The sequence below is a fragment of the Aphelocoma coerulescens genome, chromosome 3 (genome assembly GCF_041296385.1).
Source record: "Aphelocoma coerulescens isolate FSJ_1873_10779 chromosome 3, UR_Acoe_1.0, whole genome shotgun sequence".
In the NCBI taxonomy this organism is placed as follows: domain Eukaryota; kingdom Metazoa; phylum Chordata; class Aves; order Passeriformes; family Corvidae; genus Aphelocoma; species Aphelocoma coerulescens.
The window spans coordinates 94831561-94850523 of NC_091016.1; the positions used below are offsets into that span (position 1 = coordinate 94831561).

Sequence of the window (18963 nt, forward strand, 5' to 3'; positions counted from 1 at the left end):
AGGTGGCTGGGAGCCACCTGCATACCTTTACCAAGGGCAAATCACACCTGACCAATAAGGTTTCTGGATCTGCAGGCAAGGGGAGAGGAGCAGATGTTGTTTAACGTAACCATGGCACAGCTTCCAACCAAGTCTCTCACAATATCCTTCCAGCCAAATCAGAGAGCTATGGATTGTGGAAACCTGACATAACCACTTGACCCAAGTGATGGACAAAGGACTGGAGTTTGACTGCTGGTAAAATGTTAGACACATAAAAACAGTATCAAAGATGTATGGGGAAGAAACAAGGCTTTCCTTTGCTCTGCTAGCAGCATTCCAGACCACAAAATGCTCCACTGAGATCACAGAAAACTCGAAGCAGTCTTTGACTGTGCATCCAGAATTAAATTCATTAGAAAAAACATACTTGCTTCTGATAGGCAGCACAGTGCAGTGTTTAGCTGAGACTGGGCTAATTAAAACACTTGCAGCAGCATAAGTGCATCTTCTCTTCAGTTAAGTATTGCCCAGTGAAGAGACTAAATGTTTTTCAGGCTCTTTTTCAGATTTTTTGGCAAAATAGCTACAACTTTGGACAATGTTTGACCATTTACAAGAGAAAGACTTCTACATATAAATATACAAATACATATATTCACACCTTCTGAAGAAGGGGTTACAAATTAACATAGCACCAATTGTGAAATTTCTCATAGCTACTGAGAAAAATCAGAGGTTAAGTAACTCTGGTGAAAAAGACACATAGCTCCTTAAAGAAATGTCTGCCCTTAGAGATACATCAAACTTGTTAGAGCTCATCAAAATTCCTTCCCCTGCAGGCATGAGCATATTCTGTTTATATTCCTAGCCAGCTAGGAAAAAAATTTGAAAAGCACCAAAGCAGAAACTAGGTTGTCACATCAACAGAGTAACATGCTGAAGCTAGTAAGTTTGGTCTTTTATTTAGCTTGGGCTAAATGAATGTCATACTGTCGTTGTTCCACAGCTTTCAATTCAAACCTTGATCCAAGGTAATCAATTCGAAGTGAAAGTGAAGTAACTTGGCATCCATCTGAATAACACCATGTAAATGCACACACTGGGAGCAGGCTGTGGTGTGCCTCCCACTGGCATCCCAGATAATGGCTTGACCACATTGTTTCTAAAGGTCCTCTAGGGGAGTTTTACAGAACATCACCCACCATTTTGCAGCAGACTGGAAGAGAGGAGACCATTTCTGCACAAGATAGGAACCCCTTCAAGCACACAGGTGTGAAAGAGTCAGTAAAGAAACACCCTGCTATTTATTGCTTTTGTGTCCAGCATTCCAAGTTCCACTGCCAATTGCATAGTACTGTGCTGCCACTGATATTTCCCTTCCCTTTCCTCCACCTGTGATTGACTTGACTGTTCTTGACTCCTCTGAGGAAGATGATCATGACAGTGAAAATGGAAAGAGAAAAGCTGAATGTTCACACTAGAAAACCTGTGTTGGTCCTTCAATTCCATAGGTGCACTGGCTGAGATCTTTGCTATCCAGCCTTCATGATCCAGTAATTTTGCAATGCTTTTATCTTAGTTACCTTATCTACTAAACAAAGTCAGCAACACAGATCATTTTGATAATTGGCCTTGACTGAGGACGATCTACTGACATCAAGAGGGAACATCAGTGCAAATCTAACAGTGCAGCCACTGTCAGATTTACAGATTCTTGGACTTCCTCTGACATCAAAGGATGATTAACTGACCTCCGTGTGGAAGAAGATTTTGTAGAGTATTTTTCTTCATGACAAGGGCAGTAAGTAACATGTTAACTTATAATATCTATAAAAGACCTGCTGGATAGCATTTTTTTAGAGCCAAAGGTCATCTTAAACAAACCCTAATTCAAGCAATTTGCTCAGCTATTCAATTTCTAACTAAAGCCAGATGTTTTCAGTTAAGTGGTGACCAATATGCAGGAACTGACTTTTCAATTTATTGATCAATGGCATCAAAATATTCTTTTTGTTCCCAACTTTAACTAGTGTTTCTAGTTGTTTTGTTACTGTCTCCACAGAGACAGACACCCCACTGCACAGTTGGATGCAGAAGACTCATATTCAAATACCCTTTCCTGCCTGATGCAGAGTAAGCTGGTATGAAGAGGTGGTATGCCAACACCACTTTTGATAGCCATGCTCAGGTACAGACTTGAACTCACAGAACCAAATTGCTGCAACCAATTCAGCCTGTAGGAAAAGACTGCAGGCATCTACCTGCACCTGAGGTTTCCTGCCAAAAGAGAAGTCAAGCAAAACGCATCACCTTCAAACCCAGACTACAGAAAAAATAGGAGAATCAACCTAAGGTGACAATGCCATTACAGCTTATTTAATTCAGCCACATAACCTTACCAAAATTCCTTAAAACAGCCTTTTTTTTCCCCCCTTCAAAAACTCTCGACCATTACAAAGTAAAAACCAGAAGACAACACATGTTCTGAACTAATTCCTGTATAGGCTGTGATTGAAAGGTTATGCAGCCATGGGTGACAGACATCTGTGTGTCACTATTTTATTCTGTTTCTCTATTTCAGGATAAATTTGACAATTTAACTCACATTCTTTCCTTTTCTTTTCCCTACTACCTAAGTGGATGTAGACATAGTTTAATTTCCAAATCCTTCTACAATTCAGATTCCTCCCAGATCCTTTAATTCTAAAAAAATGTCAGGTTTAAACCTAGAAATTAAAGCAGCAGTCCCATATGTACTGACCATTCCAAAAGGAACCTCTACTAAGTAGCATTTTCTATTACCTTAAAATGTTATATACCATCCATACAGACAAATAAAAGAAATTACTAAAACCACACATCTAAATGCAGGGTTTAACGGTGACCATGTTGTTTAAGCATTGTCAGAATATTCGTTCCTAATCCTTATAAAAATTTTCTAGGGCAAAGTAAGATTAGGTCCACAACAGCACAGATAACTGATGTTATGATGGCAACATGCCTAAAATTAGTATCAATATTTGTTGTTGTAGCTTTTTTTTTAAGGGAAATGATGCCGATAGATTAGAATTTTTAAGGATATATTTGAAGACAAGTCAAAATGTAAATGGTATATTTGCTTAAGAAAAACAGACAACTGCTCACTGGCAAAAATTCATGTCTTCCTAAGTGTTTCAGTGTTTGTAGGAATAGTCATTCCCTAAGAATTTCTTAGCAGTGATATTTAAAACTTCGTAACAGGAACAGATTAACCAACTTGTTTTATAACTAATTTCAGAGAAATCTTTCTGTGGAAAAGAGCGAGCAGCAACACAACTAGATTTACTCCTCAACATTCAGTTCCAGTTCCATTCATAGGGGACTGTTTTGCCCTCCCCCAGACAGTCTCTGCTTGAAGAGAATGACAACTCCACTACTGGCAAATGCATAATGCCTCTCCCATGGGAGATAACTGAACATACCTGGGTACACTCATAATGTCCAGCATGTTACAGAAAAACTGGCAGAAGCAGCAAACACCAGAAAGTTGTGAGAATGTACATCTATTTAAATTGTATTTGCGAGCTTCTTTGTAAGGTCCTATTTTATCTTAAAGTGAAAATCACTTTTTTACTATATACAAAGTAAAAAGTATATTTTTTATACTATACTATATTTTACTTATATTTTAAGTAAAATCTGAGCCTGTAGAGAATACAAGATCCCTCAGCATACCATGTATTTTGATATCAACTTACACTAATTTGCTGTGGGAACACTCTGGAGCATGACAGGCAAGAACTGGCATCATACCACTGCATGACCCAGGACTCTGGAGAGTTGAAAGAAACATGGCATCCACTAGCCCTCAGCTCATGGCACTGATTAGTATTCACTGCCAGAGCAGAAGTTTTTGCTCATCTCACAGTTCAGCTGAGAACTGTATAAGGTGCACACAGGTTAAAGACAGTCACCTGGGGAGCACTGCTTTGCACAGCATGAGCTTCCTGCTCTGCAAAGCTGCGTCTCACTCCTACCCAAAACTGACAGCACACCGGTGCCAGGATCTGCAATTCCCACCTGAGATGTGGGAGCAGGCCTGAGACACTCCAAGGACTGTATCCAACTGCTTCTGAACGACATTTCCTTTCTTGTGACACCTGCTGATAATCTTTAATGCAGAGCGTTCTGACTTTCAAAAACATGATAAAGGCAAAGAATAAATCTGTGGGATTTTATATTCACACAAAGCTCTATTCCCTACTTCTGGGATAATGCCCTGTAACTACATGTAATGATCCCTGAAGTATTTAACTGGAACAGACTCAATGGAGTGCCTTCTAACAGCACACATACATTCTATTTCATATAAACATATATATTCACAAACTTGTACACCTCCCAAAAATATCTTGTCTTAGTAATGCTATGAAACTACAGTAAAACAAAGAATATGAAAACATTCACATACATTACTGCATATTTTCTGTTTGCTCCTGAACCCACTACTACAGCAATCCTGAAGCAGATACTGTGATCTCATTAAACAAATGTTTCTTATGCATTAGGTCACAGAAGAAAATTAGGTTGGAAGGATATTTTGGGAAGTAGGAAGAGAATATGAAACTTCACCAAGATTTCGTAAGCACAAACATAGAGAGTCACGTGTAAATCTGTAACTTTAAACCTCTCAAATTTTGAAAATCTGGCTCATGATGCTCAAACAAGAATACCTTTTCCTTGTTATATTTTGGGGTTTTTTTCCTGAGGAGAGGACTCAATTCAAGAAATGAATAACTGCTTTCATAGAGGTATTCATGTCAGTGTAATTTCCAAATGCAGAATACGTCCCATATATCATCTGCAACATTAAAGCTACAGGACAACGTAAATCTGCGTACAGAAAAAAAAGCACATGGAGATAAGATCTGAAAAAAGTTTTCAGATTACTGGTTTAACTAGCAAACTGTGCCTGCATTTCCAGATTCTCTTTGTGCTGAGAGAGAAACTGTCTTGCACAGCCTGATAGAAAAAAGTGAGATTTGACTGCTCCATCTAGTGGCTCATCAAGCACAATTTCAATGGTTTAAGAACATGTGGCCTTATGGGTTAAAAAAGGGCCACGTCTGGAGTTTCTGCTTTCTCTGAGCAACAGGGCAAAAGAAATTCTTAGAACCTAAGTATTTTAATAGCACAGCATAAAAATGTAGAAATACTTATCTACTTTTATGAACCTAACTATATTAAACTTCCATGTAATTTTATTTTATATTTGTAGATTATTTCGATTTATTACCCGATTTATGCTATTTAGTCAATAAACTTTATTAAAACCAGCAAAGTTTTAGAAATTGTTCTTCTGAATTTATAGCAAGTTACATTTATCTTTGAGTTTACATTTCCAGTGAAAAGATACCTGTTTTCATTAAAAGAAGAAAATTAATAACAAGTCAAGCATGAAAACATATACACTGACTTGTTACTACAAGAAGTAAATTTCAAAGCTCATGTCTGATTCAGAAAGTGACTTCTACTCTGCAACAGACAACTCCTAAGCAGATCTAGAGCACCGACTGAGTTTTACAGGGAAAAGAAGTGTGTGCCCTGAAGTCTACACAAGTCTATTCCATGAAAATTCTAAAAAATACTGAGAACTTGGGTTCTTTAGAAAACTAGTAAAACAACATGACAAGTTGCTTTAAATAGAAAATTTTTTTCCAACAATCATTTTGAGAATAGCTAACAAGAATTGAAGCTCATATTGTAGAGGAAAGAATTACGAAATTGAGGACTCAGTTACAAAACCTGGAACTTTAAATTCTAGAAATTATTTGTGTACATGTTGCTGCATGTCTGAAAATATTTTATCTTGAATTACACTTGCATGAGAGGTATCCAAGGAACAGAAAATAGAGGGAGAGTGACTTTTTACACAGGTAGATAATGGAAGGACAAGGAGGAATAGTTTCCAACTAAAAGAGATTTAGATTAGATGTTAAAAAGAAATTCTTTACTCAGAGGACAGTGAGGCACTGGAACACGCTGCCCAGAGAAGCTGTGGATGGCCCATCCCTTGAGGTGCTCAAAGGCAGGTTGGATGGGGCATTGAGCAACCTGGTCTAGTGGGTGGATCCCTGCCCATGGCAGATATCTTTAAGGTCCCTTCCAACCCAAGCCATTCTGTGAATATAAATATAACCTTTACCACACCTAGTTCCCCCAACTAACATCATATATTATTAAGCTAGGACTCAATATGCAATCAAAAACTCTATATAATTTAATTTAAACACATCCTTAAATTCTCTGCAGATCTGCATTGAAAATTGCAAACTAATCCCATGCTAGTTATGGCTCAAATGAACCATACAATACACATATCTCAACTTGCTCAGTGGAGCAAGTTAGACTTGGTCCAATTTGCATATAAGGTACAGCAAAGCCACAGGTCACAAGGTAAAGAATGCTGATATTTTCTTTTTTAAAATAGAAAAGGTCATGTTTACAGAGAGGAAGAAAATGTAAAAAGAAATTATTCTAAATAAAATGTTTTATTAGATGTTCCCTCATGGATTAAAAGAATGTGTAATAAAATATTTAATACTGAGGGTCTGAAAAATACTGATGTGAGCATGCATTTACTGCATAGCATCACAGTATTTCTAAGACTTCCACTCTCTGACAAAATACCTCAAAGGTTGAAGTTGTTTAACAATTAGAAAGCTCATCATACACAATTTTTGCAGTCAGTCGAGGGTATGTGCTGAGGAACTCATGCATAAGAGAGAGGTACTTTTAGTCATTTGTACATATCAGACATGTACAAATGCAGAAATTTGAAGTGCTGGAATACCTAAAAAAGTAACTAATACAATTCTCAACACCTAGAGCAGTTGGGTATCTGCTGAAGGAGCAGCAAACTGACTAACAGCATGTTGGGCCAGCAGCATGTAAGTCCTAGCTGTCTACTACGTGCCTTAGCCAACCAATAATCACTGTTGCATATTACGCTTTGCACATTTCCTGCTTGCAGACTTTCTAGTCTCACAGCAGAAAGACAAAAAAACCAATGCAGAAAAGACAAAAACACCTATCAAACTGAAAATAGAACTGTAAAACTCTGCCCTGTCCTTACATATCCTCAAGCTGAATGGCAAAACAAAATGAAAGCCCTGCCTCCCTTTGAACTAAAACCTGAGAAGACCCTTTTTCTTGGACCAGAAAAGAAACATGATCAGTTAGCAGAAGCATTATATTAATGAAATATATATATAATGAAATTAATGAAATTGATATAATGCTTCATTATATTAATGGTGTGGGGGTGAGGGTGGGTGGGTGTGTGTAAAAAATGAAAAGAGCAGAAGGGTCCAATGCACACAAATATCACATTGTATCTTTTAGTGGTGGCTCCATCAGTAAAACAAACAAACTAACAAAAAAATGCCATTAAGAAAAGGCCCACAAAAGCAAAATAACCAAAAACAAACAAAAAAGACACCAACCCAAAGGATGAAAAACACTATAAGGTCTCAAATAAATGAAAGAAAGAGTTTCAAAATGTTTTTATAAGCATAGAAGTATACATAGTATACATACATTAATCACTTTGATACCTGATAAGAAAAACAAAAAGGCAAATAAAAGGGCAATTTAGCTGATTAGCAGCAAATTAGTATGTAGCAAAAACATGCTCATGGAGGCAACCTGCAGCTATCTGCAAGAGAATGCAAGCATGTCAGAGGACACTAGAAAGTAACCTGAAATTCTGCTGCATGCTGATAAATGGAACAAAAAGTAATAATATGTCCTTGCATTAAATAAGCATAGTAATTTTTATCATCAAGGCAAGTTGAAGTCTCAGTAATGTACTGAAATCTCACAAAATTAGGCAATGTACAATCATAAAAAGATAATCTGGACTCCCCTGAACTTGCAATTTAAATGCAAGGCAATAAAATAAGCAGACAAATAAATAAGGAATAAGTGACTACAACTTATACCACTGTGTTAGCCACTGCAAAATGGGCTGTCATTCATACTGTGCCTTTAAAGTAAACCCTGGAACAGCTGTGCCTTGCTTCAGCTCCTACTCTCTATTTACTACTAGGCAGGACATAGGCCAAGAATAAACACTTAACAGACAGCTTCCATGCACCCTTCTCTTGAGGAATTCAAGAATGTGCTGCAATTCATTACTTGGCCAAAAAAGTCAAAGAATGGCTCTTTAATTTACTAATCAGTAAATATCACCAATGAGATGGGCATATTTGAAACCATAACACGTGTTCTGCTTGGTATCACAGGTGAAATGGACATAAGAATCAGCTTAAGAGATTACAAAGTGTAGGTGGAGAGTCCCTTATTTTGAAGCTCACATGGTATACAGGAGAAAGAAGGAACAAAGAAAACATCAGAAGAATGCAAAAACACATGAGCAAATATGGGAAAACAACGTTCAGAGGGACATTCGAAGTGGACAGGAACAGGATGAAACCATGCCTATTTATTCAAAAGAAACACAGATGTCTCATATTTATTAACCTTCTTTCTGACACAATCAAGTTTTTCCCATGCCATGGTGGTGCTTGAAAAGTACTGCTCAGCAGCTAAAATTAGGGCAAGTTTTTCAAAAGCTTTTTCATCTTCCTCTTAGACCCTTAAAAAGTGCTCCATGACCCATAGCTCACGCTCACATTCTCATGCCTGCTACCTCCAATGGTTTCTGTACAGAAAAAAACTGACTGCTGAAAGTTCTTGAGAACTGATCTTTCATGGAGAAGCCTATAGAACTCCTGGGTTTCTCTAGAAGTTCAAACACTCTCATAGCTCCTGAAAATAAAGGTACCCTGCTGTCAAACATTTAGTGTTTTCGAACATAAGACTCCAATCCATCCATGCTTTAGTATCTGCCCTTCTGTAATTAAAATAATCATCTTAGTACTGGGAAAATTACTATCAGGACAAATTTCTTGCTATTTCATGAATTAGATGTGCAGAAGAAACGTAAGTGAGAAAGAACAATTAAAAAAATCATGAACTTGAGAAAGATCAAGCAACCCAGAAGACAGGGCAGGTTAAAGACTTTTTTACTGGAAATGGCTTACAGGCTGACAAGAAAAGACCAAGGTACAGATAGGGGTACTGTGATCTTAGCCCCAGACGTTCCCAGCTTAGCTCAGATCCTGCCACGGGAACAGCAGCAGCATTTCTAACATAGAGCAATTCTCAGTGCAGGTTCTGAAGAAACCTATTCTTATTTTCAGGAATCCTCCATTTCAGCTGAGTAAGAAATTATGATTACAGTTTTCCTTAACTTTGCTTATCTGTTCTCAGGGTTAACATGGTTTCTGGCAGCAAGCTTCAACCTTCCCAGCAGTAACTCAGCCCTCGAGGGGAAGAAATCCTAATACAGCCGTTTTTCTGGCTTTTTTTCTCCCTGCTTCTTTCCCAAACTACTCAACCTCAATCCATCCCACCTTTCCTGATTTATCATGTGTTATAGACCTTGGTGACACTTTGCTGTTGCCTCTGAACTCCCTCCAGCATGCTCACAACCTTCTCAAAGTGAACTAGAAAAAGGGCTGTATTAGGATTTTAGAGGAAAATTCAGCCACATATCTTCCATGACATCCTCATTTATATGGTTACATATCTTTCTGAACTGCAGAATATCTTGGCAATAATTTGACTTTTCCCCCACTCATGTTCAGCTTATCTCATTTGTATATACATGTACTTTAAATAATTCCATATACACAGAACAGATTTCTTACTGCCCAACTCTAACTTAACAAGCACTTATTTACAGCTCCACAAGCATTGTAAATAATTTCAGCTGCTCAAAAGCACTAAATACTAATAGCATTGGACAATGTTAGCAATGAACAGAATTCTGAAACTAGAGTAATTTTAAATTATATTTTCATTAAAATCTGAATAAGATGTAGATCTAAATTGCTGCACAAGGACTAGAAGATAAATTTGAACTAACCCCTAAAAACAGCAATTTTCTTAGGAAGGGTATTTTATTTTACTCTAAGTTAAATCTCAGCCACACTTTTAGACAAATTCTGCTCCAGTTTTAAAACTCCATGCCCAACTCTCCACGCAAACAGATGTTAAAATATGCTAGCAGATGTTACAGTACAATTTGACTTGCCTACACTCCAGATTGAAAATACTTCGGTGAAAAAGTTTAACTAAAATAATTTAAAACCAGCCTCCTCTTCTCTATAGCCTTTTCCTGATGTTTTCTTTTAGTCCCTTTACGGGCCCTACTGCACGTGTGTGATTTCTCTCTTAGCCTCCAAGCTACCTTCCTTGTCAACAGTGCTTATAGAGCTTGGAATAAATCACTGGGGCAAGGATATAATTTATTCTCTCCTTCCCCTGGGAGCACCCCAAAGCACAAGCACCCAAAGAGACACTTGAAACACCAGAAAAGTATGGAGGAATGGGCCAGATCCTTTCCTCCTGGAGCTGAACCAGCACTAACACATTTGTTGGCAAACCACAGCATCCCTTTCTACTCCTGACCTCCACGTCCGCACCTCCTGCTCACAACCCCCTGCCTCACACCTGGACATAAACCAAGAAAACAGCAAGATTCTTGCCCATAACATTTTCTAATCAGAAGTTAACCTCATAAGAATGAAATTAAATTAAATCGAGTCACCCTGTTCCTCACAGTACCGTGAGAAAGGCATTATGAATGAAACAATCATATCTTCACTGAAAGAAACCAGAAAGTCTTCTCAGGAGTTTGTTTTTCAAATAAGGCACCAATTTTATCATGCTCTCCTCACTCCCAAATAAATCCCTTAGCAAGTATACAGAGTGAGTTTTACTTGGGTTTTCAATATTTTACTACCAATTTGTGGCTATTAGTAATAATTTCAAGCATAAAGAGTGTGAACAAAATACACATTTAGGCAAATATGAACAGTAAGTATGCAAAATGTAAAATCATTAGCACATTTATTTATGTAAAAGTACTGGAGCAGTACCTCTTCAACATTGCTTCAATTTCCAACATTACTTTATCTTCCAATTTCAAAGGTTGCATGACAAAATTCTGGAATATCTCTTGTATCCATCAATGGATAAAATAAGTTTTTTACAGACTCATCTGGACACAAATCTACTAGTTCTACACAAACTCTTATTTTTCAACTCCAAAGAAAATGCTTTTTCTCAAACTTATGACAAACACAATTTGCATTCTTCACTGGACAGCAGTAGGCAGAAAATGTTAGCTCTAAAATGAGCTCTGGATTTAATTTTTAATAGTCCGGCTTATGTTATTCTCAGGCGTCTTTGAAGTAAGTATGAATGCAATTTATGCCTTCTGCAAGGACTCCTTTTGCCTTGCCAGGACTTCACTGGAAACTCAGTCCAGTTATTGTTCAGCTATTAGAGATTTCAGAAAAAGGAGTCCTACAGACCCTATTAATACTAGAACGACAACAATTATCAGCAATCAGTAGCGTCCTGTAAAGGGTGTAGACAGTTTAATAAGAAATTTGTGATGACACTCATCAAAATTTTTTTTTGGACACTGCTAAAGTCCTCTTCCGCTAGATTTACTCTAACATGGAAACAATTTGACATAAATCTTTGGCTCCTCCACCAAAAAAGTAAAATCCCAGTAGATTGCAAAAGACATTTATTTTTTTTGAAAGAAAGTATCTCCCAGTGTTTGTGCATAATTTTTAAAATAATTTTGAAGAAATACATATTAAGTGGTTACAGTAAATAGTTGGGGATGTACTAGCTAAATTAGGTTGCTTTTTTGAAGGCTTTTTGGGCTCAGAAAACAGCATAATGCTAATCTGTTTGTAGGAAATGCAAATGTTAAAAAATAACATATGCACAGTATCTACTTTATATGATATTTTTGGCTATTGACTTTCAATACAGTCTTATCTGCTCTACCTATACTGTATCTTTCTATGGGGCATCATTTGCTTTTAAACACCTCTGTAAGCTATTTCTCATAGAAACTTTTATTTTATTTGTTAAACATAGAACTGAAGATAGTACATCTTCATTACTTAATTGCAGATCATTTCATATTGGCACTCACCAAATGCAAACATTATTTTTAAGATCTTGGGGGTTTTTAATAGGGCCATTCAAAGTTTCTAGCTCCATCTATATTACTTTGGCACCAGGTTTCTGACTGAGCTGACATTTAGATAAGAGAGGATGGATTCCAGACCCTCTTGGGCTTAAAAAGTAAAGCACTGTAACTTTGAACTTGTGCAGTATCTCTCCCAAGTTACAAGGAAAGAACCGAAGAAATTCTGGTGAAATTCTGTTTGTAACAATGCTGCTAAAATGCAAAGAATGGGATTACGACCAGGGTTATAATAGCAGCATTTAAAAAATATTTTTATATATATGTGTCTGTAAAACTACATCCTTTTACTGTAGCATATATTCTTTTAGAGTATTGGGGGATTTCTAAAATATTTCCTTAGGCAATAAGATTTCCTGCCTTTCCATCTATTTTTATGAAATACTCCAGAGTATTTAAAGTACTGATGAAAATGTAACTGTAAAAACAATTGGATACTTTATTAACAAAAATGTTTCCACTTTCTCATTTGTATTCATGTTTCCTATCTTTTTTCTATGGGCTATACTTCCCCATCTTCAAAGGCTTTCCATTTACAGTCCTTGTTATGGAAAAGTCATATCAAAAACCAGGCAAAGAAAAAAATTAATGGCTAAATATCATAGCTATTGAGCTAATAAACATACCTCTGCAAGTAATGTATTGAATACCTATGTACCTATATGAATTGTACCTAATGTATTGAATACCTATGTACCTATATGTACATATACATACACATATATTTATGCTGGCAATTAGATACAAAGTCTCAAGGAATGCTCAACAATGCAAATCACATATGTGGAGGTCAGTGGTCAGACAGGTCCCTAACATGCTCCCATTAATGTTAATATTACATCAATATTAATTTTAATTCAAATACAGTGAAGTAGCACTCTGATTTGATACAAACCAAGGTCTCCACCATATAAAGGGGGAGCCCAAACATGTATCTCAGAGGTAACCAAGAACTTGATTCAGTCATTGAGAACATAAGCATACAGCAACATTTGAAATCCTCTGGAATTCATAACACTAAAGGAAAAGAAAATCCCACCCTTAATGTTTTAACAATACGCTGGGAAATTGGTCAAAAGCTGAGGTAAGTGTCATGAGCCTGAAAGCAGCTACCGAAAGATTTTACTTATGAAATATAACACAAACTACATCAACCTCTTGATATCAGTATCAGTAACTTTCAGCCTGGACTTGACTTTCCCAACAACAACCTTCCAGTTTATAAGAATAACCTACACTGATTATGCGAAATTCTTTCTAATTCATAAGCAACTTCAAACTGATAAGCATAATGAAAGCAAAAGACAAAGATGGAAAAGAAATGCTACGTTAGACTTCTCCTACCAACAGATGGAGTCAGGGAAAATTACACAAATCCAAACATCAGCTTAAAACATTGCCACAAAATAAGGGAAAGAGATGCGCTGTCTTAGAAAGACAGAATAGTTGAGACTGGAAGGGACCTCTGTAAGTCTCTAGTTTAAATACCCTTCCTCAAAAGTTGTGTCAGCAGAGCAGATTGCTCAGGGCCTTCTCCATTTGGGTTTTGAGCATCTCCAAAGGTGGAGACTGTATCAATCTCTGTGCAATGCATTCTAGTATTTGACAAAATTCAGTCAAATAAGTGAGAGCTTTTATGTTTTAGTAGAATCTGGAATAAAATATCAGAGTATGATCACCTCCTTAAAAATGAGCAAAAAGGCAAGTTCCCATATTTTCAGTGAAAAAGCTCATGCTTAGAAAGTTAAACAAACAGCTATTCAGATGGGATAGAAGAGAAATCTGCTATCTTTGCTATGTATACCTGGATCTTTAGGGGATGCTAGGAGACCACAACATCAGATAAAGACAGACAGACAGGTTAGCATGTATGAATCACAGACACTTCAGGAAACAGTGCCAGGAACAAAAAGGCAATGCAGACAAGCCTTTGGCATTTTCAGTATGAATACCAGCAGGAAACTTTCAAGGAACAAACACAGATAGTTAAACTAAGGAGCTAAAAGCTACTTCCAAAGACACAAAAAGCTTTCAGCTCACTGTAGTGTCACTGCAAGACAAAGTAGAGTTAAGACTGTTGCTAAGTTCTACCACAGACTTTCCTGACAATGCTTATTTTATCTGTTCACCATTCCTGAATTTGATTAACTTCTTCAGCCAGAAGAAAGGCTTTGTTTAAAAGCACACAGTGTACTACAACTTACTCCCTGCTGCTGAGTGTTACCATCAACAGATGAAGACAAACTGAAGTAACAGATTTTAAACATACTTCTTAGCTCGCAAGAAAAGTCATCTAGACAACAACTTTGTCAATTCTCATTTCTTTTCTACATAACACTCCCTTTGCCACATATCTTGTCCTTAGTAACAATGAACTTTGGCAGATTTTTGGTATTTTATTAAATGTTGTAAAAATTTGCGTATCTTATGATGCTTTATAATGGTCTCCTCTGATTGTTAGAGAACTCACTTTTTATTTCAATCCATCCACAGAAAACTGTTCTACATACAGACAAAAGAATGAAGCAGTGACCAAAGGAGTACAGATATCATCAAGAGAGTAAACTAGAACCCTTAAATTCTGTCACTTTCAGGTGAAAGAGGGCAGAGTATGAAAAGGAAACTCATCAGCTGATGCTACTTGTAACCACCTCATCTAAGAATGCAAAAGGAAACATTGTAAAGCAAATGTAATCAGGTGTAAGACACTTCTCAGTTGGCAAAAAGAGAAAGGTAAGGGGAAAAAAGTGTATGATTAAAAAGAGGCAAAAGAGAGAGAAAAATACAGATTTTTTTTTTCCCCAAATCATGGCCATGTGCATAATATACAGAAAAGTCCTTACCTTTTTCACTGACACTTTCACTTTCTATCTCCACATCTTCACAGCTAGTATATTCTGGTGTTGATGCCCCTTCTTCCTCTGAGCTACTAACTGACATCTGCCTTTTCTTTCCGCCTCTTTTTGCTCTATGAGGCTTTGGAGGGGATGGCCGCACTGATTCCGACTGGTCAGAGCTAAGGGAATCATTCCTTAGCATGGTCTCCATTTTCTCCCGCTTTGCTTTTCGCATGAGAATAGCAGAGCTAGGATCAAGGCGGCTCTGTTTTATAAAGGAATCGTGGTTCTTGTATTCTACGTGTTCTATAGGAACTGGACTATGCCTGGGAGTTGGTGGGCTATGATTAGTTAATTGTTTAGAAACAGAAATTCTTACATCACCTGTTCTGTCTATAGAGTACGACCTCTGAGTTTCCACAAGAGATTTTCTGTCCTGAGTTCCCTGTAATTGGGAGCGTTTTCCTAATTTATTCTCAGGTACCTCCGCTTCCTCCATTTCTGTGTGTGGCAAAGCTACATCACTGTGTCTTCTCTCATGTCGTGCTTTAGAAACTTTTGCGTGCATGCGCATCTGCTGCTCCTCAGGGTGGGGTTTTACAGGATATCTTGCCAGATTGGGGTCACTCCTGTAACGGGTATGATATTCATCTTCCTTCCTTTGTTTTTCATCATCAGGCACTTGGCCTTCCTCAAGTTTCTCTGGCAAGTCTGGGTAATCCTGTGACTTGCCTTTCTCCAGCCTTCTACCTTCATGCCGCTCTTTACGCTCCCTGTCATCTGTTGCTCCTTCTTTCTGAAGTGAGGATTTTGGCACACGCTTACGCTCACTCTTTACACCTTTGCCATTCTGGTCAGAAACCAATACTGCCTTCTTCCTACAATGAAAAGGAGTACAGTAATATTAAGAATTGAATGGAAAATAGAAATACTTGCATACCATTATGGAAAACAAATTCTAGACCAGGATAAGCTATGGCAAAACAAAAAAGTCCATTAACACGAATTAAATCTATTAACCCTTCCATCTTAGTTTTATTTTCCAATAGCAAACAACTTCCAGAGTCCACAAAAACATAAATAATGAATGGTCCAATTAATGAGTAAAATAAAAAAAAAATATTAACATGGATAAAGAGAGATAATTTACCCATGTAAGCAGGAAGACTCAGACTTGTCTTTGTAGCAACTGCATCATTATGACAGAGTACTGGAGTATGTTCTCCATTTTTCTGGCAGCAGTCATGAGAGTTACAGACTAACCACACAATTCACTTCAAGTGCCCTGACAGCACAGATATAAATACCACCAAATGGAGTATCTACCACAATAATATTAGAGAAAGAAGGAATATACCTATAAAAAAATGCAAAAGATAATATATCCAGAAATAATATTTGAACTAGTTTGATTTACCTTATTAAAACTCTCAAAAGAAGTGCCCATTTCATAAGCATATAAAGGAAAGCAAATTGATTCCTTGAGATAAATTAATGGCATTCCTTTCTCCAGTAATAAAAGAGGATGAAAAGTTTATTCCTCTATGCAGACAAAGTACAAAACAGTAAATAATGAGGCTGCATGAAAATTATTTTCTTTTCTCTTTCATATTTTGCTTTGGGAAAATAAGCAAGCCAAAGAATCATAAAATTCCCTTCTGTGGGATATTTTTATTTCTCTCCTCATTCCAGTTACCCTTTCATTTTGCAGTTCACATATGAATCCATTGATTTTGAAGAAGTATGAACACAGCTATACAGTGTATTTGAGATGAATGCACACCTAGTGATACAAAGTCACTAGGACTTTGTTTTGTGGCACTGAATCTTCCCTTCCACAACTGACACATCTTTGGATTACATATCAAAGACCCTCACAGAGTATCTGACAGAACAAAGTTGGACATCATCCATGTTAATCTCCCTTCTCTTTTTTTCCCCCCATCTTCTGTTCCTCCTGAGTTTCTGGCAATAAATGGAACCTGAGCTTACCATAGATGGTCTTCAATCAGAATGCTTGGAATTAATTTGAAACTCTCAGTGACAAGTAGAGAATACTAATTTTGTATAATTAATATGAACCTCTCACTCTTGGACAGCAAAGCAGAAATATAAAGTGTTTTGCTGGCCTAGAAATGACAACTGTTCTGGGGGCCTTCCCTGTGTCAGGGGACAAAAATCAACAGCATTAGGGGAGGGCATCATATGTTCATTTACACCATACATACACATAACAGTAACCTGACTTTGATACAGTTAAACCCAGACAGATCTCACCCACACAGTAAGCTACTAGCCACTGCTCATCATCCATTTTCAGCTCCACTAGCTAGGGGAAAAAAATCATCAACCATTCCAGCCAGAATCTGGAGAATCTTCTATGGCAGGCTCTTGTTTTGTTGCCACAGGCTCCCTCCTTAACTGCTCTGCCATCTGCCAGGCAGCAGCCAAAAGAACAGCAACTGTTTGATCACATTAGCCTCTCTTGATTTGCTACTCCTCAACCCATTCATCACGCAGAATGCAGCTCAGGAATTCACTCATTTACTCACTTAAAATAAAATACTTTGCTTCTGGTTGCTTTATTCTTGCAAACAACTTGCTCTGAATTCAAGATGGTACTATTGATATTCTACGTAAATGTTAACTTTGCACGTGTGAATGAGGTTTTCTAACTGTATTACTTTTAACAATAAAATTGAAAATATCATTGATAAAGAAATAACACATAAGATTATATGAAAGAATTCCACAGGGTGTGTTTTCTGATTGCTTAGGTGTGGATTTTTCAGGAGAGTGTTGCTTTAAAAATTCGAGTAAAGCTAAAGGCTTGGTCTTTGTTTAATAACTTTAAAATACCAGTCAAATTTATAATTTCAAAGTAACCTAAAATTCTATATTAAAAGTGTACACCAAAAAAGCATTGAAGTACATGGGAATATCCATAAAATAATTTCTTTTTCTTTATTTTCGTTGCACAGACCAAAACAGACAAACTATTTGCTAGCAAAAATTTATCCTTCCCTGGTCAGTAAATCAGTTTACTCTTTGTTTTTGCACAGTAGCAGACATAAAGAAGGCCCAGCTGAACTAGCATTTATAACTGCAGGCTCTATCTAGACAGAAAGCATTACCTCTCTTTTGGAGGTTCACTTCTAGACCTTGAAGCTTGCTTTTGGTCCGGGCCCATAGCTGGCTGCGACACTTCTGCTCCTTTCCTACGGTCAGACTGCACACTAGAAGAAGAGATTTCCTGTGACGAGGCAGCTGCTGTACTTAAGGGAGTCTGTGACCTCGATCGCTCTTGAAGTCTTGCTTTCTTCTCTCTTGGTGCATCCGAGCTTGCGCCGGTCGCCGTATCACTCAGCGTTCCGTCCTGACTGGGTGAGGGCTGTGGTCCACTTCCAAAAAACCACGCTCCAGATTTCGTTAGGATTTCTTGTTGCTTTCGACATAAATTGCATACCCACATAACCTAGTTGAAGACAACAAGAAGAGTCAGTGCAGCTGCCTCCCAGTGCCTGGAATGCATGCTCACTACGGCAGAGCAGGTACGACCTCTCGCTCTCTGATCTAGTGAGGCTGGAGTTCATGACAGGACCCAGAACATGCTTCTCCACTGGCTAGAGCCAAGCATCCTACAGGCACATGCTATGTGAGCTTCTCCAAAATGTGTTGTCAATATACATCAGTCCTACCTGTGGCAATCCTCCCTCAGCCCAGCCCTACTTCTCCTCTGAACAGACACCGACAACATGACCAGCGCTTGTTGTGGGGCCTTGATGCAGCAGGGGGTGGGGTGGGTTGTTTTCACTGGTGTGGAGCACTGTCAGGACAGACAAGCCCACCAGACTGTAAATAGGACATGTACCTCAGGGGGCAGTGTCCTGCCCGGCTGACTCCCAAGTTCTGTGGTCACAGAAAACTGACATAGTATTTCCTTGTAATTAAATTTTCTCACATTAAATAACTCAACATTATCCTGCAAATAAATTCGGCATGTACTGTGCATGATTTTAGCTA

General features: G+C 37.7%; 1 protein-coding gene across 5 annotated transcripts in view; it reads right to left on the reverse strand.

Annotated features, from left to right (window-relative positions):
* LOC138108531 (regulating synaptic membrane exocytosis protein 1-like) overlaps positions 1-18963 on the reverse strand; it is a 182866-nt gene that overhangs the window by 147892 nt on the left and 16011 nt on the right. For all 5 annotated transcript variants that reach the window (XM_069011330.1, XM_069011329.1, XM_069011333.1 and 2 more), the window contains exons 2-3: positions 18075-18415; positions 14947-15818 (exon numbers count right to left, since the gene is read on the reverse strand). In XM_069011330.1, coding sequence (XP_068867431.1) covers positions 14947-15818; positions 18075-18412 — 1210 coding nt within the window. In that variant the 5' untranslated portion in view covers positions 18413-18415. The remainder of the gene's footprint in view (positions 1-14946; positions 15819-18074; positions 18416-18963) is intronic.